This window comes from Colius striatus, chromosome 5, assembly GCF_028858725.1.
Source record: "Colius striatus isolate bColStr4 chromosome 5, bColStr4.1.hap1, whole genome shotgun sequence".
Classification (NCBI taxonomy): domain Eukaryota; kingdom Metazoa; phylum Chordata; class Aves; order Coliiformes; family Coliidae; genus Colius; species Colius striatus.
In genome coordinates, this window is record NC_084763.1 from 34,749,958 (window position 1) to 34,777,515 (window position 27,558).

At 39.1% G+C, this 27,558-nt stretch overlaps 3 protein-coding genes across 22 annotated transcripts in view; 1 reads left to right on the forward strand and 2 right to left on the reverse strand.

The window, feature by feature from the left end:
- Positions 1–784, reverse strand: part of ANKIB1 (ankyrin repeat and IBR domain containing 1) — a 410,605-nt gene extending 409,821 nt beyond the window's left edge. For 2 of the 4 annotated variants that reach the window (XM_061996267.1, XM_061996268.1), the window contains exon 1: positions 1–784. The gene's annotated coding sequence lies outside the window, so the exon portion shown is untranslated. The other 2 variants (XM_061996266.1, XM_061996269.1) reach the window with 2 other exon arrangements.
- LOC133625560 (basic proline-rich protein-like) lies at positions 364–1,188 on the reverse strand. Its single transcript, XM_061997409.1, has one exon. It carries the CDS (start codon positions 1,186–1,188, stop codon positions 364–366), a length of 825 nt encoding a protein of 274 aa, XP_061853393.1.
- KRIT1 (KRIT1 ankyrin repeat containing) lies at positions 525–25,695 on the forward strand. 17 transcript variants are annotated; one of them, XM_061996270.1, is made up of 18 exons: positions 525–1,931; positions 2,027–2,072; positions 2,664–2,780; positions 3,212–3,371; positions 7,479–7,571; positions 8,443–8,572; positions 9,975–10,218; positions 10,522–10,637; positions 11,069–11,212; positions 12,139–12,295; positions 12,563–12,670; positions 14,304–14,460; positions 17,683–17,834; positions 18,482–18,648; positions 20,775–20,862; positions 22,562–22,768; positions 23,057–23,173; positions 23,991–25,695. In XM_061996270.1, exons 3-18 carry the CDS (start codon positions 2,679–2,681, stop codon positions 24,057–24,059), a joined length of 2,211 nt encoding a protein of 736 aa, XP_061852254.1. In that variant the 5' UTR covers positions 525–1,931; positions 2,027–2,072; positions 2,664–2,678; the 3' UTR covers positions 24,060–25,695. The 17 variants fall into 17 exon arrangements, with proteins under 17 accessions (XP_061852254.1, XP_061852259.1, XP_061852256.1 ...); XM_061996275.1 differs by having other exon boundaries at positions 525–1,833; XM_061996272.1 differs by having other exon boundaries at positions 525–1,365; positions 1,769–2,072.
- The last annotated feature ends 1,863 nt before the right edge of the window (positions 25,696–27,558 follow it).

The window sequence follows — 27,558 nt, forward strand, 5'->3', positions numbered from 1 at the left end:
CGGCTCCTCACAGGGGCTTTCCCCAGCCCTTCCCGGCGCCTCCGCGCCCGCCACCCACCGCCTCCATTTGTTCAGCGGCCGCTCCTCTTTCTCTTTCTCCCTTGCTCCGGACACGGCAACCTCAGGAGTGCCCCTTCGACCGGGACTCCGACCCTCGGGCAGCCGGGGCCGTCACTCGCCAGCTGAAGCGGTCCGCCCGGTGGGCGGCGAGGCTCCCTCCGCGCAGGCTGGGCGTTGCGGCTACCGCCGTCTCGCTGCCTCTTTGTTCGGCGGCGGCTCCTTGAAAATGCGTGCTGACAACTGCCGGCAGCACTACCCGGGCGGCTGCTTCGCCTTAGCGCCTCCCTGCCTGCTAGCAGCACCTTACGCTCCCGACCTGGCCTGCAGCTTGGTCTCTCTTCCTCTTTCCTCGCCCGCGGTCAACAACCGGCGACCCGGAAACTCATCGGCAGCCCAGGCCGGCGGGTCTCTGACGGGAAGCGGATCAGCCGAGCCGGGAGGAGGGAGGGGGCGGGAACGGGGCGGAGCGGGATGCGGCTCGGGCTCGGGCTCGGGGCCTAGGCTGTGGACGCGACGGGGCGACGGCTGGCACCACCGAGGAAGGCAAGGGAGGGAGTGATCGGGGCAGGGGTGCCGCCCCTCGCCCCAGCGAGGCGGGCCTGAGGAGCCGTAACCGCTTCGCGGGCCTTGCGGCATGAGCGCTTCGCCGAGGGCCCGGTGCCCGGATGCCTCCAGGGCGCGGCTGGGAAAGTTCAAGGGGCGTTTCCCGGCCGAGAGGCGCGGAGCGGCGGGGTGGCTGCTGCTGGAGCGGGGCAGTAGTGGCGGCACGGGGTCGCTTCCTGCCCGTTGTGCTCCTCTGTCGGCGGCCAGCTTTCCCCGTGGCGGCTGACCTGCCGTACCGATCCGAGGCAGCGGTGCGGGGGAGGCCGAGGCGGCCGATGTGGCTCCTTGTGGGGCCTGTGCTCGGTGAGGCGAGCTGGGCGGCTGCCCGACGTGGGGCGGCGTGGCTGTGTGTTCCGTAGGGCCCCGGGAGCTCCTCTCTGCGTCGTCTCGGCGGGTCACGGGCTTCTGGGGCTGCTGAAGGGCGGTGGTATGGGAGGCGGAGAGGGTCGGTGGCACAGGGAGCAGCGCGGCTGAGGCATGTTCTGTAGACCTGTATCCACTGGGACGGGAACGCGCTGCTGGCATCTGGATTTGGTCAAGATCAGGTGGTGCCTTCTGAGGCTGGTAAACTTTATTGACACATCCTTGCAACTCTTCTTCATCATCTGGTTTTATTTTCTGGAGTCACGTCGTGGTTCTCGGCGCTGCCTGTTTCACAGACATCCTGACCTCACACTGCATTTAGTGCAGAGCACTGGCAGAGTATGTTTGCCCACTGCTTGCTCACCTGCTCATCACTTGCTATCCAGGTGTCCCAGCCCCATCTGTGCAAGTTTCCTCTACACAAGTGTGTGACCCAATCACAGTAAATCCCCATATGTGTATGAAAACCTAAGGAGCATGCCTTTCCCAGCTGCCCATAAGGGATTGTTGTTTCTCGGTCCTTTCAAAACTCTCAGTAGTCTGAAGTGTGAGCTCTCATAAATCAGCACATGACTTATTTGATGTTTCTAAATGCTACTGTAATGTAAATCAATAGCTATTTCTAGATAGATATTAATGATAAATTACCACCATTTAATTGTCACACTAATGTATTTACTTTAACTGAAGGTAAGAATGTACAGACTGTTATTTCTGTTGGGCTTTTTTAATATGTTTTCAGGTAGTCTAATCCCAGCAAAAATATTGGACGTGGGAATCTGAAGACCTGTGCTTCTCTTAGAAGAGGTGAAGAAGCTAGAAACAGTAATGTTAAAAGTCTTCATGGAGGGATTAATCTGCATATGTGTACTAATAATATGGAATGAAAGCGGGTTAATTTGCAGGTGAAGAAAGTGATAAGGTGGAAGGGCCTAATGGCCCCCTCAAATCTCATATGTGAAGTGATTCAGCCTTAGGAGGTTTTCCCTATTGTTTTCAGGAAAATATGGTGACCACAGGAGTTGCCACTTGGATTAAACAGAAGAGTAAGGAACGTTTTAAATCTAAAAACCTTTTGTTCACTTTTTCCAAAAACTGAAGATGTATTCCTTTCAGAAGGTCTGTGTTCAATTTAGTTGTGCACCAATTTGCAACCCTGCTGAAGAAAAAATAAGTAAATTTATCCATATTATAGTTTATTTTTCTCAGCTTTGTCACTTAGGCTGTGGGAGTAAGTGGGGGTGGGATATCGAAGATCTTCTTGACATCCCTGTGCAACTCTCACAGCATATTTTATAAATTACAGTGCATGTCACTTAAGAATGGTTTTTGTTTTCAGTTTCTTATATTTTTCAGAGTCATAAATTTCTTTGGCCTTTTTGATGGTTTGCAAAATGGGGAAGATAGTTAAGAAGTGGAAAAAACACATTATTTTTATTTAGAAGTGAATTAGAGAGTCAAGACTATTTGTATTAAATCAAGTGATGTTGGATTTTACGCTTTCATGAAAGGGAAACAAAATTGTATCAGTCATTGTTATTTCTCCAGTTAAAGAACCATAAATGAATTATGTGAAGAATCAGTGGCTATAATTACGTCATCCCAAAGTTTAGCATTAAACATTTCATTGTTTCTAGTGATAAGATCAAGAGATGGGGAACCCAGAAAACATTGGAGATGTGTATGTTGCTGTGATTCGTCCAAAAAATACTGCTAGCCTGAATTCTCGGGAATATCGAGCTAAATCCTATGAGGTAAAACTACTTACTTTTTTTTTTTTTAAAGAGTAAATATATAATAATATAACAGAATGGAAAATCTGACAATAAGATTGTTTAAATAATGTCTATATATGTCATCTACGTAGTGTGCATTGCCCCATCCTTATGGTATTTGAATGCTTTACAGTTTTGTAATGAGGCATTTCACCTCATTTAAGGTCTTTTACCCTGTGGGCTGCTCAGTACAAGGATGCAACTTTGTCCTTGGCTCTTTAACCTTACTCTTAGGGAAGTCATTCAGACTTCACCATCCTGCTTCTTCACATTCAATATTTCCTGAATTTTGTTTCTGCAGTTTAATAACTGCAGAAAATTGTGGTACAATGACTTTTTTTTTTTTTAAAGAAGTTCTGCTCTTGTTTCAGTTGTACTTAAACTCCTTTGGTTTCACTATTGTTTGAAAGATTTTGTTGCTTGAAGTTCCCATTGAAGGCCAAAAGAAGAAAAGAAAGAAAGTTTTGCTGGAAACTAAACTGCAGGGAGGCACGGAGATCACCCAGAGCATCTTGGATTATGTATTAGAAACTACCAAACCAATTTCACCAGCCAATCAGGGTATTAAAGGTAAAAACATCTTAATCTGATTTATTGTTTATAGCTCTGTAAAAATATTTCTTAATTAAATGGGCATGGAATGGTTGTGCAAAATCATGAAATGAGTTTAAGAAAAGAAAGTATGTTTTGAGGTTCATCAAAAAACCCAACCCAACCATACAGTTAAAACCTTTAATTTACCTTTGTTTCCATTTACCTTCCAACTCTATAAAATGCTTACTAAATTTTTTTATTAAGTGAAACTTCGCCATCTGTACTACTTTACCTCAAGTTGAGATTTATAGCTAAACTTCTGGTAATCAGATTGAAGTGCCTTTTTTATCCTTAATTTCAGCTAAAACTTCACTTGAAGTAGTGAATTGATTGCTTCTAAGGTCTGTTCTAAAGCCAGCATTGGTCAGTTTGAACATATGTGAAAATATTTCTGACACAACTGTATCACTTACAGATACATTTTTATTAGTAGATTTTATTTTTCATTGTTGTTACATAGCTAGTCTGGCAGAGAACCTCACGCTTGTGCTGACAAAAATTGGTTTGGGCAGTATATTTCATTTCCAGATTGACATGAACTACACTGACTAAAGCAATTTTTTCTTTTTTTTGGTATGTACCTCATCTCTGCTTTGTAAGTAAGGTTATACTGGATAGGTTGTCAGTGCAGACAAGACAATGCAGTGCTAACAATTTAGAAAAGGAATAGCTGGTACCATAGTAAAATGAAGCAGATGGCAATAACCGGAGTTGGAAGGACTTAACAAAGTTATTTGAGCAACAAACATGAAATAACAACAGCATTCAGGAATGCCTGGTAAAAGCAAAAACTCTGTTTCTTACACACTTTAGAGAGTTTTAAATTGACGCACACAGAGGGCCCAAGCGTTAATATGCACAGCTTGGTGTGACTGCTGATAAAATATGCATCTGAGGTCATAGAATCATAGAATGGTAGGGTTAGAAGGGACCTTTAGAGATCATCTAGTCCAAACCCCTGCAGAAGCAGGTTTACCTAGACCAGGTCGCATAGGAACATGTCCAGCTGGGTCTTGAAGACCTCCAAGGAAAGAGCTACCGCAACCCCTCTGGGCAGCCTGTTCCACTGCTCCGTCACCCTCACAGTAAAATAGTTTATTCTTATGTTTAAGTGGAACTTTTGGTGTTGCAGCTTAATCCCAATACCCCTTGTCCTGTTACTAGCTACAATAGAAAAAAAGGATGCCCCAACCTCCTGACACTCACCATTTAGATATTTATAAATGTTAATAAGATCTCCCCTCAGTCTCCTCTTCTCTAGACTAAACAGCCCCAATTCCCATAGTCTTTCTTCGTATGAAAGATGTTCCATGCCCCTGATCGTTTTGGTGGTCCTGCACTGGACTGTCTCCAGAATTCTCTGTGCCTCTTGAGCTGAGGAGCCCAGAACTGGACACAGTACTCCAGATGAGGCCTCACCAGGGCAGAGTAGAGAGGGAGAAGAACCTCCCTTGACCTGCTGGCCACGCTCTTCTTGATGCATCCCAGGATACCATTGGCCTTCTTGGCCACAAGGGCACATTGCTAGCTCATGTTTAGCTTATTTAGGTCAGAAAATCCAACAAAATGCTAAATTCTGTAAGAGTGAACAGAGGATTGGGCCAGATGGGATCCACTCGAGGATGGAGCTGACAGGAGTGCTGAGCCACACTGCGTCATCTACCAGTAGTCCTGGCTCATTGGGAAGGTCACAGAGGACTGGAGGATAGCTAAAGTGACCTCTATCTACAAGAAGAGCCTGAAGGAGGATCCTAGGAACTACAAGCCTACCAACCTGACCTCAGTAACTGAGAAGATTATGGAGCAGATTATCCTGAGCACCATCCTGAGAAACATACAGCATAACCAAGGGTTCAGGCCCAGCCAACATGGCTTTATGAAAGACAGGTCCTGTCTGACCAATCTGATCTCTCTTTATGACAAGATGATCCACTTAACGTATGAGGGAAGTGCTGTGGATGTGTTTTTTTCATGGCTTGGATGGACCCACTCAGCAGTGGATGGAGAACTGTCAAGATGGCCAGGCCCAGAGAGTTGTAGCGAATGGAGTTAAATCCAGTTGGCAAGCAGTCACTAGTGGTGTTCCCCAGGGCTCTGTGCTGGGGTCTGTTTTGTTTAACATCTAACATGGCCTGGATGAGGAGACTGAGTGCACCCTCAGTAAGTTTACTGATGACACTAAGCATGGTGGGTGCATAGACCTGCTTGAGGGCAGGAATACTCTTCAGAAGAGGGACCTGGACAGACTGGATCAATGGGCCGAGGCCAGTCACGAGGCTTAACAAGGCCAAGTGCTGGATCCTGCACTTGGGCCACAACAACCCCATGCAATACTACAGGCTTGGGGCAGAGTGGCTGGAAAGCTGTCCTGCAGAAAAGGACCTAGGGGGGTGTCAACAACCAGACGAATATGAGCCAACAGTGTGCCCAGGTGGCCAAGAAGGCCAATGGCATCCTGGCCTGTGTCAGTAGTGTGACCAGCAGGGCCAATTGTTCCCCTGTATTTGGCACTGGTGAGGCTGCACCTCAAATACTATGTTCAGTTTTGGACCTCTCACTTCAGGAAGGTCACTGAGGTGCTGAAGTGTCCAGAGATGGGCAGCAAAGCTGGTTAAGGGTCTAGAGAACAAGTCTTATGAGGAATGCCTGAGGGAGCTGGGGTTGTATAGCCTAGAGAAGACTGACAGAAGATACAATCACTCTCTACAACTACCTGGATGGGAGTCGTAGTGAGATGGGGATCGATCTCTCTCATGATAGGACATGAGGAAATGGCCTCAGGTTGCACCAGGGGAGGTTTAGATTGGACATTAGGAAGAACTTTCTTACCAAGAGGGTTATTAAGCATTAGAACAGTGCCGCGAAGTTTTCGGCTCTTGGCCTGAAAAACCCAGGCTCGAAGTCTGAAAACCAGGCTCAAAGCCGAAAACCAGGCTCAAAGCCTGAAACCAGGCTCGAAGCCTGAAAAATGAACCAGGCTCGAAGTCTGCAAACCAGGCTCGAAGCCTGAAACCAGGCTCAAAGCCTGAAAAACCAGCTCCAAGCCTACTTCATGCGGCGATCAACCCAGGGTCCGATTCTCAGCTGGGTGGGAAGAAATCAGTCCTACTCAATGTGAGTGATAGCAGAAATCTTCCTTATTGAGAGCAGGCTCTAACTTATATACACAGCAGCTTCAAAGCTAGCTTAGCAACAGCAGCTAATGGATTACATTCTCATGTTCATCCTACTTGCGGTTTCTGCGATAAGCAAGCTCCCTCACATTTTCCCATCTTGTTTTTCTCCAAAGTTGTTTTCCACCTTGAGCTGTTAGCTCGTTAGCTGAAAACAGTCCGACCTTGAAGGAGCAGAAAGTGGCCTGCTGCCTGCGCTGACTACATGACAGCAACTGCTTTAACCATGGCTCTGACTGGTCTTGATTGTGCATTAAATTCATTTAACTAGAACTCAGATTGCCTTGCCCCATCAGGCCTAACATTATACCCCGGGTTCCATGTCCATGCTCCTTCATTTTTTCTCCACAGAACAGGCTGCCCATGGAGGTGGTGGAGTCACCATCACTAGAGATATTCAAAAGTCTCATAGAAGAGATGCTGAGGAATATGGTTTAGCGATGGGCCTGGCAGTATTAGGTTAGTGGTTGGACTTGATAAACTTAAAGGTCTTTTCCAACTGTAGCAATTCTGTGATAACATGGAAGAGACTGCCATAGCACTACATGAAAAAAAATCATTCACCATAACATGGAATATGGCATGCAGCAATGCTTCCCCATTTAAAAAATAATCTTGTTTGATTTAAAGTTACGTGGTTTGGTGGGTAAATGCTATGAAAAATCAGGGGTATAGAAAAGTTGCTATGAAAAAAAGGTGATACAGTCATGGTGAACACATGTTTATGTTCTTTGTTTTGTCATATATATTTAGATTTTCTTAGCTTGCTTTAGATTATAGCTCATAATAGTGATTTGAGTTTTTTTCCCTAGAAATTAAAAAATTGATTCTGATAAGCTTTCAGATAACCAACTCTAAATTGGTTTGGTTTTAATTAATTATTTTGTGGGGTTTTTTTATTTTATGCTAGGAAAGCGTGTAGTATTAATGAAGAAGTTTCCTCTTGATGGAGAGAAGGCAGGCCAGGAGGCATCACTTTACATTGTTCCAACTGTTGTGAAAGGTAACATTGAGCGTGATTTCTGAAGTTGCACCCATTTTAGCAGAAGTTCCGTTGAGTTTATTAAGAATTTTTATGAATATATTGTATGGATTTTTTTTGTATTTAGACATCAAAAATCACATAAAAGTGGAAACCTTTCTCTGAATACTTTATAACTTGAAAAAGTTACTTAAAAAGCTTGGGTTTAATGTATTGCCTTTGTTTCTGTAAAGGTAAGCTACATTTGCTTACTTGATAATATTCTGAAACATATGCATTAACTTGTATAGAGTTTACTGAGCGCAAGTGTAAGAGAGACATCCTATTCAGTTCTGTGTTCTTTACTCAGAGAATATTGCTTATTGAAGTCTCTAAACAGTTTTGTTTGAATAACAAATGGTTAGTCAAGTCTTTAGAAAGCAAAGCAAATTGCTTGTCAGGACAGTATTTTTCTAAAAGCCTGAAGTAAATGTCTGTGTGCCTTGGGAGTAAACTCCTTCATATTTGCCTTACTGATAGGCCTTAAGGCTAAAACCAGACAAATACATACTGTTGCAGAGTTACCAATAACAGTAAATAGCTCATCTTGTCCCAAATCCTCTTCTTTCTTTTCTAGCAATGTTATATATTTAGTGTTAATTCCTCAGATAAAGCTGATCACACTGATGGAATAGTAACTGAACATTTTAAGGTTTTTAAGGCTACCGTACTGAGTTGTGAAGTTTTCTGCAAGGATCAAATTTCTATCAATTATCATGTGGAAAAAATTAAGTTACTGTATTCTGAAGTTAGAGGTACTGTCTGTTAGGAACATATAATTACAAAAGATGCATGAGGGAAAATAAGGTGGTTCTTCTCATCGACGTGTCATCAGAGTTTTTTTCTTTTTTAGATAACACAAAATATGCATACAGTCCTGGATGCCCTGTGTTCTACTGTTTACAAGACATCATGAGAGTCTGCAGTGAATCCAGTACCCATTTTGCTACGCTTACTGCAAGAATGTTAATTGCCTTGGATAAGTAAGAAATGCCATCAGTAAAAATATGTTGAATTAGAAGTAGAACAAGATAATTTGTAGATGGAGCATATATAGTAGCACATAGTTTTTGTAGCGTTCTTGTGATTAAGAAGGAAATCATTGTGATACTGTGTTATTTTCTTCATGTTTATCAGGAACTGAAACCTTAACTACAAATTTCTAAATCTTTCTAAAAATCTTTTTGCAAACTCAAGAATAATGTGCTTATCTAAATCAAGTGGCTTTTTGGAAGTTCTTTCTCACAGTGAAGGGTTTGTAAAATCATACAAAATACTAACATTCTAGAGACAACATAATAGTCATCATTAAGAGTATTTTCTGGAGTGTACTGAAGATACCATAATGGTAGAAAATTGACAAGATTTGCATTTAAATTAAACCTCCTTTTAGAAAGGGAGTGTGTCTTCCCCAACCATTCAGATTTATTTGCAGTAGGGAATTAACTTTAATAAGAGAGAGTCCAGTGCAGGACCACCAAGATGATCAGGAGACTGGAGGATCTTCCTTATGAGGAAAGGCTGCAGGAACTGGGGCTGTTTAGTCTTGAGAAGGTGAGACTGAGGGGGGGATCTCATTAATATTTACAAGTATATAAATAGTGGGTGTCAGGAGGTTAGGGCAACTCTTTTTTTTGATGGTGTAATGGGATGAAGGTGAAACGCAACGAGTTCCATTTAAACATAAGAATAAGCTATTTTACTGTGAGGGTGAGGGCACACTGGCACAGACTGTCCAGGGAGGTTGTGCAGTCTCCTTTCTTGGAAGTCTTGGAAGACCCACCTGAACGAGTTCTTGCGTGACCTGATCTAGGTGGACTTGCTTTGGCAGGGGAGTTGGACTAGATGATCTCTAAAGGTCCCTTCAAACCCCTACCATTCTATGATTCTATGAAAGCTGATTACTTGTTTAGCTAGATACATAGTAGTTTGAAAATTGAATATGAGAGCGGTTTTTTAGTCTTTTTTTATATATGCTTTAAAAAGAAGTACTGGATATACTTATAGATGGACTTATTTGTGTTAATAAAGTTAGCTGAAACTCTTATCTGACACAAATTATAAGTTACAGCCCTAAAAGTTATAATATAGTTAAGTCTTTTTGCTATATCCAATGTTGCTCTTACCTTAGGTCATCGTTTGAGTTCACATTCACAGGAAATGTGTTTGAACAAATACATTTGCATAATTATGTTTAGTTTAAAAAAAATCACATTTGGGGATTACTTTAATTCTATAAAACTGTCTGTGCATGTTAGAGTTAAAATTATTTTTTTAAAAAATTATTATATGTGCAGTCCTTAATGAAACAAAATAATGGACAGGCATGACCAGAATAGTCCTTTTCTACCTGAAAATCAATTGCCTGTCCATTTTCTCCTGCAGGTGGCTGGATGAGCGGCATACCCAGTCTCACTCCATCCCAGCTTTATTCAGACCATCTCCTCTCGAGAGAATTAAAACAAATGTAATAAATCCTGCCTATGCTATAGAACCTGGTCAGACAGAGAGCTCGTTACATATGGGTTATACTGCCCTGGAAATAAAGAGTAAAATGCTCGCATTGGAGAAAGCAGATATGTGTATCTATAATCCTTTGTTTGGATCTGACCTTCAGTATACCAATAGGGTAAGAATTATATTTTCATGTATTCGTGAAACATACATACATTTTCTCAGATGTTCATTTATTTGAACATTTAACATTTAATCATTTATTTGAGTGTGTGCCTTATGTTTGATGTAATCAGATCTCTTTATTGCACACTTACTGATATTTTTTTTTTTCACATTTCAACGTAATTCTTTCTTAATTGTAAAATGTTTCTATAGTAAGTTTGGTTTCAAGAAAATACCTGGCCTGGAATGAGGGATTATTTAGCCCAATCTCTATAAGATGTTTTTCAGTTGTGTTTAAATTGTGTCTTCACAGGTTGACAAAGTGGTAATAAATCCATACTTTGGCCTCGGAGCCCCAGACTATTCAAAGATTCAGATTCCTAAAAGAGAAAAGTGGCAACGTAGCATGAGCAGTGTCACAGAGGACAAGTATTGTTACATTCCTTTTTCATTAACAGAAAATTGTGCTTTATGATATTACAGTAGTACTTGGTAGACTTGGTCAGAATGAGATTCCTATTACTTCAGGTCTTTACTGCATAAATACATATTTTTTTAAAAAAATCTATTTGAAATCTTTGCTGAAACACCAATGTTAGGACAGATCAGGAAAGGTTTAAATTATAAATATTCGGGAAACGTTTCTTAGCATAATGAATACAGCTGTGGCTTGGCTACTTCATGACATAAAATGCCACCTGTCTGGATACTGACACACGTTAGCTACATGAGCTTCACTGTTATTCTTCGTGTAGATCTACTGTTAGCGCTATGTTGACAATTTTTAAAAAGCCCATGATCTCAACTATTGAAATATTTTTTAACTGTATTTGCCTCCTGTTTTCCGTTTCAATTCATAGGGAACACCAATGGGTAGATGATTTCCCTCTTCACCGCAGTGCTTGCGAGGGCGACTCTGATTTATTAAGCCACCTTCTGGATAAAAATTTTTCAGTTAATCAGTTAGACAGTGACCACTGGGCACCTATCCATTATGCATGCTGGTGAGTTGGATGGATGTAGTTTTGCCAGTCAAGCACATTCTTGCTATCACAGTTCTTTAACACTAATCATGTAATTTATCATGTAGACTCAAAAATGAGAAATCAAAGAACTGTCCTGAAGCATCTGTTCTAATTTCTGTTGGAGACACCGGGTCTATTTTAGTGTGGTAACTTTTACAGTCTTTGTTGGGCAAAGGCCATAAGCTGTTTACAGCACAGCAATAGCTGAGCTGAGTACATTCTGGTGATGGCCAAGCTTTGAGTGGAAAGCTGGAGTATCTTGATATAAATTGACATAAAGTCAATTTGTCTGACTGTGATGATTTAATCTGCAAGTGCTTTAGAGTTTTACTCATTTGTAAAAATGCTTTTGTTTTATCTTTATGCAGGTTAGTCTTCTGTATTTTTACTAGTGTCTGATGATATGAATAACATGAAAATCAAACTTGGTTATAAAAAAACTCAACTTATCTTGATTTTTAGTGTTCATCAGAAAGTTTTTACAAACAGTATATACAAGATTTACCAGTTATCAGTGTGAGGCTTAAGAAGCCTCAGGATCCATCTGGATGACAATCAGAAGCTTTACTCTGATTCTTACAGGGGTTTTTTTTTTACTTTTTTTTCAGGCAAGGCTGAACTCTGTTTTGCCCTGACTGAATTTCTACTAAGTACTCAAATGTACCTAGTTTAAAGCAGGGTTTGGTTTGTCTATAGCGAGTCCAATAAATGGTTACCAGACCAATGATTACCAAAGAAGTGCAGAACTGATAATAATTTCTGCAAGCTTTATCTATTGTCTTTAGTGGAATTTTAAAGCTAAAAACTCTTGAGCATGGAGATACACTTTCATATTTAGAACTCTCTGAAGTAAAATGTTTTATTTTATGTTTGCTGAGCCTCTTCTGCTTTAAACCTGTTTGCAGGTATGGAAAAGTTGAAGCCACTCGAATGCTTTTGGAGAAAGGGAAATGCAATCCAAACCTTTTGAATGGCCAGCTTAGCTCTCCTCTTCATTTTGCTGCTGGAGGTGGACATGCTGAAATAGTACAAATTCTACTAAATCACCCAGAAATTGACAGGGTAAGATCTGTTTGTGTATAAAAATAGCAAATTTACCAACTGTATGTGAAATATTTTGTGTCCAGATCACAATGTGTAAACACAATTATCCTGTTTAGAGATTATAAAAAATGGCTAAATATTTTTCATTACCTCTGCTTTTTCAATTGTATATCAATTAATTAAAATCCTTGATCCTAGAGTTCAAACATTTATCTCAAAAATGTGTAAATGTTTACCTATCCAATGAAAACAATGTATGGTCAGTGTTTGTGTTTACATTTGTAGCACATCACTGATCAACAAGGAAGATCTCCACTGAATGTCTGTGAAGAGAACAAGCAAAATGAGTGGGAAGAAACTGCAAAGCTGCTGAAAGAAGCAGTAAATAAACCTGTATGAATTTATTTTCTAAATAGATTAAAGTCTAATTTACACAAAAATTTGTAGAAGAGCTAGGCTCACAGCTGTTATTGGAAATATACAGTGTAGTGTAAATAGTGGCAAACTGACAGTTTGTCTCTTTGAATGTTTCTGCCTATGTTTATTGCTCAAGAAGTACATGTAAGACTTTAAACATGATGTTTTGATTTATTTGTAGGAGTATCACATCAGCTACTGATTCTATGCCTACTTTTGATCATACAACGGTCAATTTTCTTTTTGCATATATACAATGATAAACAGGAGCATTCAGCTGACTAAATGTAGGCTTCTACAACTTAGGCTTTACATTTAGTTAGTGTAGGCTTCTTTGGCAGTTGGTGAAGATATAGACAGGATAGTAAACAAAATTCACAATGCAATTCCTCTCATCCTGAAAGAGATTTAAAATTAGCCAAATGATCTAAACCCACTTGCATCTAAAGTCAAAGAAAAGAAACAACTTGTATTTCTGTAGGTAGGTGGGAGTAAACCTGTCAGTTTTTCAATTTTGAAAAAAAAAAGAATTAAATTTTGACATTATTTTAATTTCACTCTATATGAATAAATTTTTCAAAATAATTAATGAAGGAATTGACCTTTGTTTTAGGAATCTTACTATGTAGTTGATTGAATGGCAGATGTGTGTCTAATGGCTCTAAGAGACTAATGCACACATTTGAAGTGGATTTCACAGTATAATAGGTGATACTATGTTGTCACTTGTTACTATTGAGTTAATACATTATTTTAAAAAAAGAAAAAAATTACCAAATAGGAGTGACAGTGACTGCTGCGGCAGAAATAGACTGATGTTTTCAGTTCCAGTCTCATTTTCAGTAAGTTTCATTTTCCAAAGCATTCATCTTTTTTTTCCAGAAGGTGTTAGGAACTCAGTTCTTGACAACTAAGTAGATTTGAAGAAGGGAAATAAGTTCCTGCAACTTTTTTTATTCAAGCAGCTGAAAGGTTTAACCTGATAGAAAGATGAAAACAAGAAGTTTCCTTGATTTATGGCTTATGTGTATTGCTATAAGCACCTCATTTACGTTTAAGTACATCTGTCTGGAGGGGTACTCTGGGCTCACATGCAATTCAGTGAAAGCTATGGGAGTTCCAAAGGGCAAAAAAGATTTGTTATTAGTAATATAAGTGCTAAAAGATTTTGATATGATTGTATTCTTATTGTATTAGGATCTGTGTGAAGCATGTTGCTTCCCTCTGAAAAATTAGTATTTTCAGTGTAGGCTAATGAGGGGAATAGTTCATAATCTGTCAGTAATAGGGAGGTGGATATTTAGGGATATGTATAGGCAGTTGAGCCCAAATCCCTCAGAGAACTTTAAAATGCCTACTTGGTTTGAGTTCAACAGAAATGAAATCCTCAAAATATTAGTAAGACCTTTCTTGGAGTTATTGTAGTAAAAAGCACAATGTAAGAACTGCTGTGAACCAAGCCGTTTTGATAAATAGTAAATATGCAGGAGCTGTGCTGTGTTCTTTTTCTCAACAGTATGGATGTTGCTGAATTACAGTAAAATTGCTTTTCTCTTCAGCACCAACAGAAAGGATTTCAACAAGTTCTTTGTTTGATGTTTTTATGTAGTATGAAAAGGCCCGAATTTATCGTATGGATGGGTCATATCGCTCAGTTGAGTTGAAACATGGAAACAATACTACTGTACAGCAAATAATGGAAGGAATGCGTTTGTCTCAAGAAACTCAGCAGTACTTCACGATCTGGATCTGTTCTGAGAACCTTAGTAAGTAACAAGAATGATTGTTATGCTTTACTTCAGAAAAAAATATTAGGAAAATGGGAAACATGCTCTCTGATAGATTTGTATTAACGACTTTTCTATCAACTTTGAAAAGCCGTTCTTTAGGAGTTCATATGTATCTAGACTGTCTGTTAATGCACTTTGCCTTTGTGGGAGACTTTAAGCCTTGTAGGTCTCCATCTTTTGCATAGGGAGTGAAAAGAATTTCTCAATTTCCTCTGCTTAAGCTTTCCTTCAGTAGATCAACAACCAGCCTTTAGAGCCTGATGGCTCTAAACTGCTTTCTGAACTATAGAGAGCTGCTCTATTTTATCCATAATTTTTGTTCCTCTGAGTAGGTCTGACCCTGTATCACTGTGGCATCTGTAATGTATTTCATCTAGGAAGATGAGGCTAGTCCCTAATTTTAATGGTATTTTTCTTTACCAAGTATGTGAAATTGGATGCATATAGTTGTTTTTACCAGTATTTAATCTCTTTAAGACTAGTAATTGAAGCTGATTAATGTTTTTTCATTAGATCCTTTAATCATATGAAATTTCTTGTGTTTTGCACCAAAGTAGTTTTTGATAAACAAGTTTTCAGATATATTTGGTGGGAGGGAATTGTGATGCAAAACACAATTACTACATTTGCTATATTTTTTGGTATTTCTGATCTAAATAAAAATTATATTGTAGTTTGAGATATGTGTCAAAAGATAAGTAGAACCACAAAAGACTCAATGGTTGTGGTTGTGTTTTTTCACAAAATATGGGAAACAGTACTGCTGCAATAAGATAGATATGGGACATGTTCTAGTGGATTTACAAAGCATAATTCAAGTCTAGTAGGTTACATTGACACAGAAGCCTGGCATTTTAAATTTTGTTTACCGTTGTTAGTTGTCCCCCACAGTAGCATTTTTACTTTTTTTATCTGTAAATATAACAGAACATCTTTTCTTCATTTTTTAAAATCTTTTTCTCCCAGTGTCATGCCATTTGCCTTTTTACTTCACTGTATGCCACGTGACTACTTTAGCCCTCGGTTAAACATAGATGTTAATGGCTGGAAGAAAAAGAAATCTTTGAGTGTTGAAGTCTTGCTACTTGTATCTTTTCTAAATGTGGATGTCATGCTTTACTCAAGTCATTGAAGTATTACCCTTGCATTTGTGGGGAGGAGATCACTGGTACATTGTTTCGAAGGAATTCTCTAGATATTAAGCCTAAGTTTGAATATCAGCAGCTTTTGATCTGTGGCTTCAAACAACTTCTTATAAAATGTATTACTTGCAGTTTGTGTGCAACAGTTACAGACTGTAGCTTTTTTGTTAAGTAGGACAGATAATGTTTTTTTGTGTTTGAATTTAAGGCAGGTAAGATGGGGTGGATAGATTATTCTTGATGAAAAGATGTTGTACCATAACATGTCCTTTGAAATTGTTCATATAATGTGACATATCACAAGGTAAAAGCCTGAGCAGTGTGAATGAGGCAAATACAGCCTTCTAATTCTTCAGTGCTAGAAAACATCTAAATAGTAATCACAAGGACAGGCAAGGTAAGTGGATGATGGTAATGGAAAGTATGGACTCTAGTGCATAGTAGGACTGTAATTGGAAGCTGCGTATGAATTTCTCTGCTGTACACAATATCATGGTTTGACGTAAAGCTGTTTCTGGTAAGGGGGAAGGGACTGTAAAGATGGCTCCTGTAAGAAGCTGCTCAAAACTCTCCCCAGCTTTGAGCCAGACTCACTTCTGGGACTGATTCTAATCAGTCCCCTTCTTGGACAATTAGATGCCTCCACGATCACTTTTTAAGAAGAAGCTAGAAGAGGAGGGTTCTTCCTATTCCTTCCTTCTTCTGTCCTTTCTTTTCTGGCTGCTGGCGGTGCAAGGAGTTGGAAGAGAGAGAGAAGCAACCATGCAGAATCTGAGGTCAGTGAGGGAAGAGAGGAAGAGGTGTGCTGGAGCAGAGACTCCCCAGCATCATGCAGAAAGGTCTGGTGAAGCAGTGATTTGTTTGTATTTTATTAAAGATCCTGCATCAGGGGCAGCAATTCATTTTGCTAAAGACCCCACATCAGGGGCAATGATTCTCTTCATTAAAGACCCCATGCCAGGAGCAGTGACTATGGCTAGAGGAGGCTGTGTCCCGTGTGAGGGACCCCATATTCACAGAAGTTGTAACTGTGGAGAAGAACCCACACCAGAGAAGTTTATTAAGGATTGTGTCCTCCTCTGAGAAGACAGAAGCGGCAGAGACCATCTGAGAGACTGACCACATCTCCCATTCCCTACCCCGAGGGGGGAGGAGGTAGAGATATTGGGAGCAGTGAGCTGAGCCCGGGAAGAGAGGAGGGATGGGGGAGGGAGATCTTAAAGTGCTGGTTGTAATTTTCTCATCATCCTATTCTCTTTTTATTTTTTTTTTTCTGATCTATTTCTCGTAGGTAGTAGAATAAACTTTCCTGCTTTCCTCTCTCAGTCAAGTACTGGGGTCTGTTTTGCCTGGAACTGTAATTGGCAGTGAGCCCTCCCTGCCCTTGTCTCAATCCACAATATCCTTGGTTATCTTTTTTTCCTCCCATTTCACTAGGGCCTTCGCTGTCATAACGAGGGTAGGGGTGGATAGGGGGCACTGAGAAAGAGACTGTCGTCGTGCTTCATTGCTGGCTGGGCAAAACCGTGACAACAATGAAATATTGAATGACTGTATACTGTTAAGAATCAAGACATTGCAGATTAAAAAGAAATAATGTTCTGAAAAGTTATGGTTTATGTATATACAGAAATGGAAAATACGTTTGCAAGATAAGCTGTGTCTGTGTTTTTCTGTCAGAGTGAAGATTATTGGACTTTATATTTCTCCCCTTATAACTGAGACAACAGTCTCTAGTGTTTTATATTTTGGTTTTTAAGATCTGTCTTGATATTCCATTACATTAAATACTTCACTCTTGAGAATAAAAAAGGTTCATCACTAGTGCATTTTGTGAATTGATGCTGAAAGTTTTGTCAATAGATCCATATTTTGAAAACCTCTTATAGATAGTAGTTTAGAAAACATAGGGAAAAAGTGTTTCTTAATGAGTCCCCAGTTTCAGATACTCTGGTGCAGTATGTAATCATATATTTATATATATGTGTGTGTGTGCATGTGCTGGATTATTCTCTTTGTTTTTTAAAAAAAGACTGGTTTTTTGGGTTTTTTTCAGGCCTCCAACTAAAGCCATATCACAAGCCTTTGCAGCATATTCGAGATTGGCCTGAAATTTTCACTGAACTGACAAACTTGGATCCTCAAAGGGAAACTTCACAGCTTTTCCTGAGAAGAGATGTGAGACTTCCACTGGAAATAGAAAAAAAGGTCTGCACTTGGAAGTGATGGCATGAAATCATGGTCAGAGTCAGGACAATCTGACTACCAACACTCAGTGTGTTTAGCAACTGTAGTAATTTCCAAGCGTATTTAAACTGGACTTCTCCTTTTCTGTAACAGTCTGAGTTGTCAGATTCTTCCCTCTCTCCCATCTTCCCACTCTCTCTTCTTTCTCTTTTTCCACCTTCATAGCTGTTTCGTTTGTCATGTCTATCTAACTCAGTGTCTGTCTGTCATACATCTGAAAACAACCTGCCCAATTTTCTTTCTCTTCCTTGTGCTGTGATTTATTTCAAATACTTAATTGGTCAATTTCAATGGGATTATTCAAGCATATTGTTCAAAATGGATTCATGGCGGTGGCAACCCACAGATGTCAGGATTTCTATGAACCTTTTGATTTTGCTCAGTGTGATAGTCACTTTTAATTTGTAACTGTGTTAGATCAGTGAAGTGTTGAATTAAGTCAATGAAAATATGTAATTTTTTTCTGTTTCAAAGCATTACTAAAATGTATGCTTCAGTCAAGATCACAACTTTGTTTTCCATCTCTGAAAGGGTGAGAAATTGTATTTGTAGTCTTTAAGCTCATTTTCTTTTACAAAGAAATCATGTTATTTAAATCTTACTAACAGATTGAGGATCCATTGGCTATTCTTATCCTTTTTGATGAAGCCAGATATAATTTACTGAAAGGTTTCTATACATCACCTGATGCCAAGCTGATCACTCTGGCAAGTCTGCTTCTACAAATAGTCTATGGAAGTTATGAGAGCAAGAAACATAAACAGGGGTTTCTAAAGTAAGTATATGTATTTAAAACTTTAAAATATGGGTTTAAATTAAGTATTTTTATATAGTACTTATCATGCAACTCTCAGATTTTTAGGTACAATATAATTATTTTTCTCCATCATTAATTTGTAGTTCAGAGTAATCACATAACCCTTGTAGCATTACCAGAAGCTGAACATAGGGTCTGAAAAATATAGTAGTCTTAATTATTGCAGTCCCAGGCAGAGGGATGAAGGTTCTGTATTCTCTAAGTCTTGGATACAATAATGCCAAAATGTGTAACAATATTTAATTGAATTAAGGTTTTTGACAGGACAAGACTTTGGACAATACTGAGGAAACCTCAGTATTGTGTATATGTCTAGTGAGATCGGCTTCTGGGATTGGTTTTTGAAGAGGACAGACCATCAGAGAATCTTAAGGGTTGGAAGGGACCTTGAAAGATCATCTATTCCATGCAGGAATATTATTTCTGTTCTCTCATTTGTATGTGAACTGCTATACTAAATTGGTCAGAAACATAGCACCAGTAAGGCTCTGCCAGGTGATGCTTTTCTCTCCCCTTCTCTCAGTTTGTCAGCACAACAGTTTCTGGGATATGGCTTTTTCTTCCCATGTACATTTCTATAACACTATGTGAGCACATCAGGATTCCAGTGTGCACCTCCACCTACTGTCATGTCCACTTCAGTTCATTCATGTAAGAGCGGCTGTGCTGTCCTAGAATGCAACTATGCTTCTCATCTCCTCTCATTCGCAGCATCAGCTGAGCTGTCTTGGTTTGCTTAATTTTTTTGGTTGTATTCTCCAACCTCAGTAAATCAGTGTGCGCTGTCTGCTCCAGTTACTGTGATGGAAGTGTGGGCTGCCTGTAAGGGCTGGCTGTATTGACTGCACTTGTTCATTCCTTTCTCTTCCTTCTGTTAGTTGTAGACACTGCACCATTACAGAGTGAGCTAGGTAAGTGAGATCTGGAAACCTTTTGGATGGGCTGTTGAGAAGGGTCACCTCCTAGGCCCATCTTGTCCTGCAATTACACATTGGGTAGATGAAGCATAAGGAGAACTGGGTTTGTGTGGACTGCCCACCCACTGGAGAGTGCAGGTACATGCAACCAGGGTTAGTATGAAACTACTGCCTCCTGAATCCCAGCAGCTGCAGGGCCATGACCCTTCCCACAGAGGCAAGTCAGCAGTACGCTTCTGAGGTGGTCCTGCTCAATGGAAGAGTTTGACTTTATAGACAGAACCACTTGAAGAGATAGTTTGAGCCAGATAAAAAACCTCGTGGGCATAAAGGCATGCTTTCCATCCATACTCAAATGAAGATGTTGGAAAATACCTCAAATTGTTCTTTTTCAGACAGATGAAGATTTATATTCTAATTTTTTTTGTAGTTGACATAAATGTTTAAGACTGTTCATTTCAAAAATATATCCAGGCTACTGTTTGTATGAGAGGATCCGTGACCTTAAAGATGTGATGCATCATCCTGTGCTGGGTTTTTGCTTGGTAGATCATATGTGCAGTTACTAACAAATGTAGTGTAAGAATTACTGAATAGGTTGCATCACTAGGTTTTAGGCTGCCTCAATTGTGCATAAAAACAAACTAGCAAAGACTTCCTGTTAATGTTGGCTTTTTTATGTGCTTTAGGGTTTTTCGTAAAAGGTACTTAATATAAATATCTTCACTTCCATGTCACGTAATATATAACTTTAATGTGGAAAGTAATTGGGCCAAGTGCTTGGTAGTACTGAACACAGCACTGAAGGGGAGAGTATCTGTAACCTGTCATCTTTTCAGAGTATGTGATATTCTGGTGTAAATGGCTGTTTGTATATAATTTTTACTTCCAGACTGGATTTCACCAAACTGATCTGTAATCAAAAAAGCTGTGTCTATGATGTGGGATGCAAAGTGTGTAACACAAAGCTGCATCTTCATTAACTGAGAATTGTCTTAGGAAGCTTTAGCTTGCATTTCAGAAAAGCTTCTCACCTGATGAGGCAAGAGAGTAGGAGCTGATTGTCTAGCTCCGTATGTGATTTGAAGGTACAGCTTGGCAGACATTGTTTTCTCCATATTTTGTTTAGTGATGCAAATTTTTTTTTCTGCTTTATTTTTCTCTTAGTGAAGAAAACCTTAAATCTATAGTACCAGTTACTAAACTAAAAAGTAAAGCTCCTCATTGGACAAACAGGATACTTCATGAATACAAGGTGAGATAAAGAATCAAGTAGTAGAAGATCCTGTCTTAAAGACTTTTTTTGACTCTTGAGTTGTCTGTTAATGAACGAAAATGCTGGAATATAAAACTAGAAATATGTACTGAATTTTTGGGATGGGTTGTGGCACTGCTCTTTTCTTGCACAGTTGTAGTTGCTCTGTTTGTTAGAAGTAAATGTAATTGGCATCTGTTCATTTATCTTCAGTGTTAACTGTGTATTGGGGATACTGCCATTTCAGGCATATATGTTAAAAAAAAATCTACTTTGACTTGTATTTTCACATCTGCTTCTAGTGATAGATTCATAAATTCCATTTTACCAGTGTAACTTCTTGTGTTAGGGTTGTGTTAGTGCTGCTTATGAGCTGTGTGAACACACACCAACTCCTTTGACTAGGGCGGTTAATTGAGCAAAACTTTTAAGTGTGAACTTGGTCTGTTTCTGTAAGAGACATGTAACTGAGGGCTGTGGATTCCAAACAGGGGCAGAGGCTCCTGTATCTGTGAACTTCATAAAAAACAATGGAAAAAGTGAGATGTGTCAGAGGGAGATCTGTACTGGCTGATATGCGTGTCTAAAGGTAGCTGCCAGGAAACACTGCTGAAGGACCCAGGGAATGTTTACAGTCCTTGTCCCTCTTTTGAGATGAGGTTACTCACTCCAAAACTTTCTTTTGGTGCCCACAATGTTTTTTTTTCTCAGAGACCTGTTCTTTCTAATGCTAATGAAGAAGGGAATGGTGGTGGTCTTTGGAAGACTATGGTATGGCAGAGGGCACAGCAGAGTAGTCTCGGCTAGTTCCTGTATCATAATATTTAGGAATAAGCACAGCTTTCTTGATTTCTGCACTTAGGCCATTATTTTGGGGTGTGAGGTATGAGGGAAGGAGAAAGGAGCTGCAATCTTTTGTTCTGAAGATATTAATACTTTTTTTAATGTTGTGTAGCATTTGGATAAGCTGTAGTACAGGGTACAGATCTAAAGAGGTTGGTCTCATGCACCACGCCTGCAGTCATAGCCCCCTAACTGCTGAAGGCTTGTGTTCTCTCTTGTGCCTGTGCCTTCTAATCTCCTGTGTGGCCCAGACAAGTTTTTTTTTGTTTCTTAAGGTACTTTACATCAGTCTATTCTGAGGCAGAAGCAATCTAACAATCCTTTGTTGTGACAGTTTCACTCTGACGAAGAAAAAGGAAGAAACAGAAGCCTGTCTCATTTTGGATGAAGGCTCCTCTAACAAAAAGAAATCTGCACCTCTGTTTTACTTAGCAAAGAAAAAAAAATCCTTTGTTTTGGGAGGGGGGTAGTACTTGCTCATTTTGCCATGCCTCACAGAATTGGACACCTTAAAGGAAGAATGCTAGTTTCAAGAATTGTGATGCATTTAGTATCAGGTAGGTACATAGCTGCTTATCCCTGCTGAGTCTGACATACTCCAAGAGAGGCAAAATTGTGGGGCCCTACAGAGGTTAAGTATCTGTGGCTCAGGTTTCTGAGGCTTGCACAGGTATCTGCTTTCTGCCTCAGTCTCTTCTGGCATGTGGCTCTAGAGTTTAATCTAGATATAGGAAGATGTTGGAAAGCACTTTGGGAATGCTCATTTAGTGAGAATGACACTAAATAGTAGATTTTCTTCAAATAACCACAACTATTTGGGAAGATTTATTGATTGCCATTGTTCCTTTATTTCTAGAACCTCAGCACCAGTGAAGGCATCAGTAAAGAGATGCATCATCTTCAGCGCATGTTTTTGCAGAACTGTTGGGAAATCCCTACTTACGGGGCAGCATTTTTCACAGGACAGATATTCACCAAAGCAAGTTCCAGTAGCCATAAAGTCATCAAAGTGTATGTAGGAGTAAATGTAAAAGGGCTGCACCTCCTCAACATGGAAACAAAGGTCAGATTGAGTGAACTGCCAGTGATGTTAACTGTTAAGCTTAATTCTGTTCTCTTACATTTCTTGCGCTAGTAATAATTTCATATCCCAATTAAGATTGGCTGTGATGATTTACAAAATTTTAAGATCTTTATGAAACACTACTAATAGAAAGCCTTGTATTTTTCCACTTTACTACTTTATAAGCTACAGCTAAATTGTGGAACACACTGTTCTAAGTCAGAATCCCAAATAAGTGAATGGCTCAGTTGCTAAGTATGAGTGACAGTCTCCTCCATTGCATTGTAGGCTTTACTCCTCAGCCTAAAGTATGGTTGCTTTATGTGGCAGCTGGGAGATGGAGATGCATGTTTTCAAATCCACAGTCTGGAAAACAAAATGAGCTTTATTGTGCACACCAAACAGGTAAGCATTTTAATTTTCCATACTTTATGTTCCATTATTTTTTTTTTTTCTAAACTAGATATATGGTTCTTCTCTCTTGAGATTGAGGCAGTATGAAAGAAGACCAAGCCAAGCCTGCAATGATCTTAAAACTTTCTTTTTAACATTTCTGAATGTTTGCTGATTTTCCTATGCTGATTTTTCCATGTAAAGCCTTTGGGGTTCAAAATATATAAAATGTATCTTTATTCATTAGGGTAAACTTTTTTTTTTTTTAATTTGAAACCGTTTTTTGCATAGGTCCAATCCCTCAGACTCTAAGGATAATTTTAAATTTGCTGAGATTCACAGAATTAGAGCTGTTCACTTTGCTATCAAAGCTAGTGGGGTTTGAGATGGGATCAAGCTGTGTGAAGACACTGTTACAAAGCAACTTCCCTGTGGTTGATACCAGCAACCTCTGATAGTGCTTGTGGATAGATTGTTGATGGAAAATGCTTGTTTTACCTGTAGTCTGCACCAGTGGTAATATACCATGTTAACATGTTGAAACAAAATAAGAGCTTTGAGCATCTTGCTTACTTTGACTCTAGTTGCTTTTGATTCCTATATTAAGGAGGCTATAGGGAAAGTGACTGAATACTTTGAAAAACACTTTCTGATAGCTAAGAAAAATCTAGGGTTTGTTTTCCTTATTTCTCATATGATGCAACCCCCTAACTTATTGTTTTTAATCTTTTTAATAATTTGTCATATACTTGATGGCATCATAGTTTTGAAATGCTGATAGAATGTAATTGTATGCCTTTGTATACAATTTTTGTATGCCTTTGTATAGGCAGGTCTCGTTGTGAAACTTCTGATGAAATTAAATGGACAGTTGATGCCAAGTGAAAGAAATGAATGATGGAAACGAACAATAGTTATAAAACAACATCTGATGGCCAAGCAAAAACCAACTTATTTCTTATGGTAACGGAAGACTTCCACATACATGAACTTTACACAGTAGAAAAGTCAATTTGTACAGTTTTTTAACTTTGTACAGAAGCTGCATGGTTTATTTTTTTAAAAAAGTATACATATCTATTATTTTTATAAATATTTTTGTGTCTCATATATAAGCTATTGTAGGGCTTGAGCTTAACCAATAAAGCTAATGAAATGTAAATGGTTTACCAAGTCAGAAGAGCATGAGTCAAGTAAGGCTTTTCTTCCCAGAGATGATGGGACTCCCAGTGCCATTAAACAGGTCTCAGTTAACCAGTTTACCTTTTGTGTTGTTCTGTGGAACATCAAGGAGTTGTGTATGTTACAGTATTTTGTAGACATGCTTTATTTTTAGGATACTCTTGATAAGTATGCTTAAAAGACTAGTTAGACCTTTGAGCAACTACTTTTGATAAACTCATGGTTTTTTATGTGGTTTCTGACAAAAATTATAGCTGTCTTTATTTTTACTTTTTAACTTTCTCATACTTTGTATTCATATTTATTCTAAAATATTGCATGAGGGTGTCAAAGGGAAACACTTTATATCATTCAGAAGCCATATTAAATGTTTAACATGCTTGGTTTTTTAAAAAAATAGGATTTTTATTTTGCTGTGCAATACAAAATATGTGTATGGGGGAGAGGGAGATACAGATTTACAAATGAATCTTACTCAGAGGATTTCAGAAAGTTTAATAAATCTTACCCTGGGTTGCAACACATATGTAGTGATGAACATTGATGTAGGAGGTACTAAGTTATTTATGTTAAACTAATTTTCCAACTGATTACTTCAGTTTCTTGAAGCTACAAGCAGTACAGGATGCAGAAATGAAGATTTACATTGTAAGGAAGTCAGATACAGTTTGTAAGCATTCTACCTGCTTTTTGCAGTCAGGATTGGGTCTCAACAACTTGGGACCTAAGTATAAGGTGAGATCTTCTGCAACCTGAGATGTATCCTTGTACATTAAAATAGTATCCATAAAACAAATCTTTCAAAGTTCTAGTTGTATTTCAGGGTTTCAAGTGCACTTGACTATTTCTTCCATGTAAACTGCATGCTGAAACAGTGTGCAATATTTTGTAAAGAAGGTTTTTTAAAAAAAATTAAAATTAGCACTTGCCTCTAAGTTTTCAAATAAAAGTTAAAGAGAATGTTAGGAACTGTGCTGTTGTGTATTAACTTCACTCATACCTTACTACTAGTAAGTGCAGTTTAAGAAAGTAGTAAGCAGTTTAAAGTGAACAGGAGACTTATATTTTGTAATCTTCTTAGCAAGCTATACTTTTCTACTTAAACTTCACTGGCATAAATAACAATCTTCGTGGATTGTTGTATTTTATTTAAGGTAAATAATGCAAAAGTCAGATCCTTTATAGTGCATCCTTGCTATCACTTGGCACTGCTATGAGAAATACACTTCTCTACATAGCACTGTGCTAGAAAACTAGAGGGAAAGTGTTGAAACGTGTGTCAGTTGCGTATTTAACAATAGTCTTAATATGCCTTATTGCTCTATAGTTCTTTATGCTAAATTCTTATTTATTACTATCTAATAAATCATTTGCAACAAATCATGTTTATTGTTTTTATTATTGCAGACAGCATGAAAGTGCCACCAAATGTCTTACCAGGCAGGTGTTATTTCCAAAGAACACTATTTTGTTACAGGCTCATCTTTGGAAGGCACGTAGTAGGATCATTGGAGGATCATAGGAAGAGTCCCAGGGTGGCTACACATTAAGGTAGTGCACCTTGGAAACCACTCAGGAACTCATCAGGAAAACTGGAAACTGTTAGTCGTGGCAAATCAAAAGATTTGCAGCATCTAGAGTTAAACAAACTGTCTTCATTTTCTGCACCTCACGCAACCTTACAAAGGTAGTTTACTTGTACATAAATGAGAATGAAATGAACAATGTTCCAGCAGCTGTGATCAGGTGCTGCTGTTGCACCATCACTTTGACTCATTTCCTGAAAAACTGTGGTCTTCAAAATATTTGGCAACACTCAACATTTTAAATAAAGAATATTCCTCTACAGATTAGCAGTCTGAAAGTGACCAAAGACCTAAATGTATCATACAACTACTTTGCATCTTTTCCTTCTGAAAGATGTCATCTTTCTTCACTTCAGACACTGACGATTTGTCAAATGAATGGCTTGAACGTAAGAGAACATTTATTTTAGGTCAGAAAAACTCATGTTGCACAGATTGTTGTGCTGCAAACTTATAACTAATAGACTTCCTCCTATCAGCTGTTAAAGCTCTTGTGTTTCAATACACTCAGAGTAGACAAAGAGCGGAAAAATAGCTTCTAAAGAGATGAATACATGCATGTATTTAGCTCTTTCTAATACCAGAAATGGGCAAAAATCTATTACGATACACTTTTAATTAGAAACACTAGACATGAACCTCACTTTATGTAGTGTTCTTGAGCTATATCTTGAGGTGATATTTTGATAATCAGATTTATCTGAAGTAGACCATCTATTTTTCATTTTTCTAGTACTGTTAGGAATGTAGATATTTTCCATCCCAATGGATAATTAGCTTCCACTAGAATCAGGTAAGAAGCTTTTATTGTTGGAATGAAATTATGAAATGTTATTTTGCCTGCAGGAAAGTGACCTTTCAAACTTTTTGCAGAAGGAGTTGTATCTAAGTAAATTAAATGGTTTATTTCTGTATCAGTTAACTAAAATTCCAGAGGAGCTATCTAAACTAGTTTGCTTCAGAGAACTGGACATATCTCACAACACATTGGATGAAATTCCAGACAGCACTGGGGAACTGCAGTATTTGGGATGTTTAATTGCAAATAATAATGATATTGGCCAGCCTCCCAAATATGTTGCATCACTTGGAAATCTACAGCAGCTTCCCCTGAGTAGTGACTATCAGGCATTCAGTCGATTAGTAAAATGTAAGCATTAGACTAAGCCCCCAAAGACTACATCATGAGGTTAGAGAGAGAATGAAGCACACAACCGAGGAAGTCAGCTCCATGCTATGAGCTGCCATGACTTCTAACCAAGCATCCTCTCTAAAAGTTACTGGGTTTGATACAGCTGTTGTAAGGGGACCCATCTGTGAAATCTTGTTAAGTGGCACAATTTTTGCAAGGATGATCATCAGGCAAATAAGAGGCCTGACATGCACAAAGCATCAATTCCTGCTGGAGCAGCTGCTGGGTGCAGTCCTGCCCTTTACAGGGCTTCCCTGCTGTGAAGAATAGGTGGCTGTGTGCTCATCCTGGGCAATCTGGCTGCTCTAATACAGCCTAGTGCCTGTCGCCTGGCAGGGATTGCCACAGGAGTCCCAGGAATCTCTGGTGTGGATTATCCAGGATGGGTTAGCTTTCATAGGTTATCATGGATAGGTCAGCCCGCATGGGATTTTGGG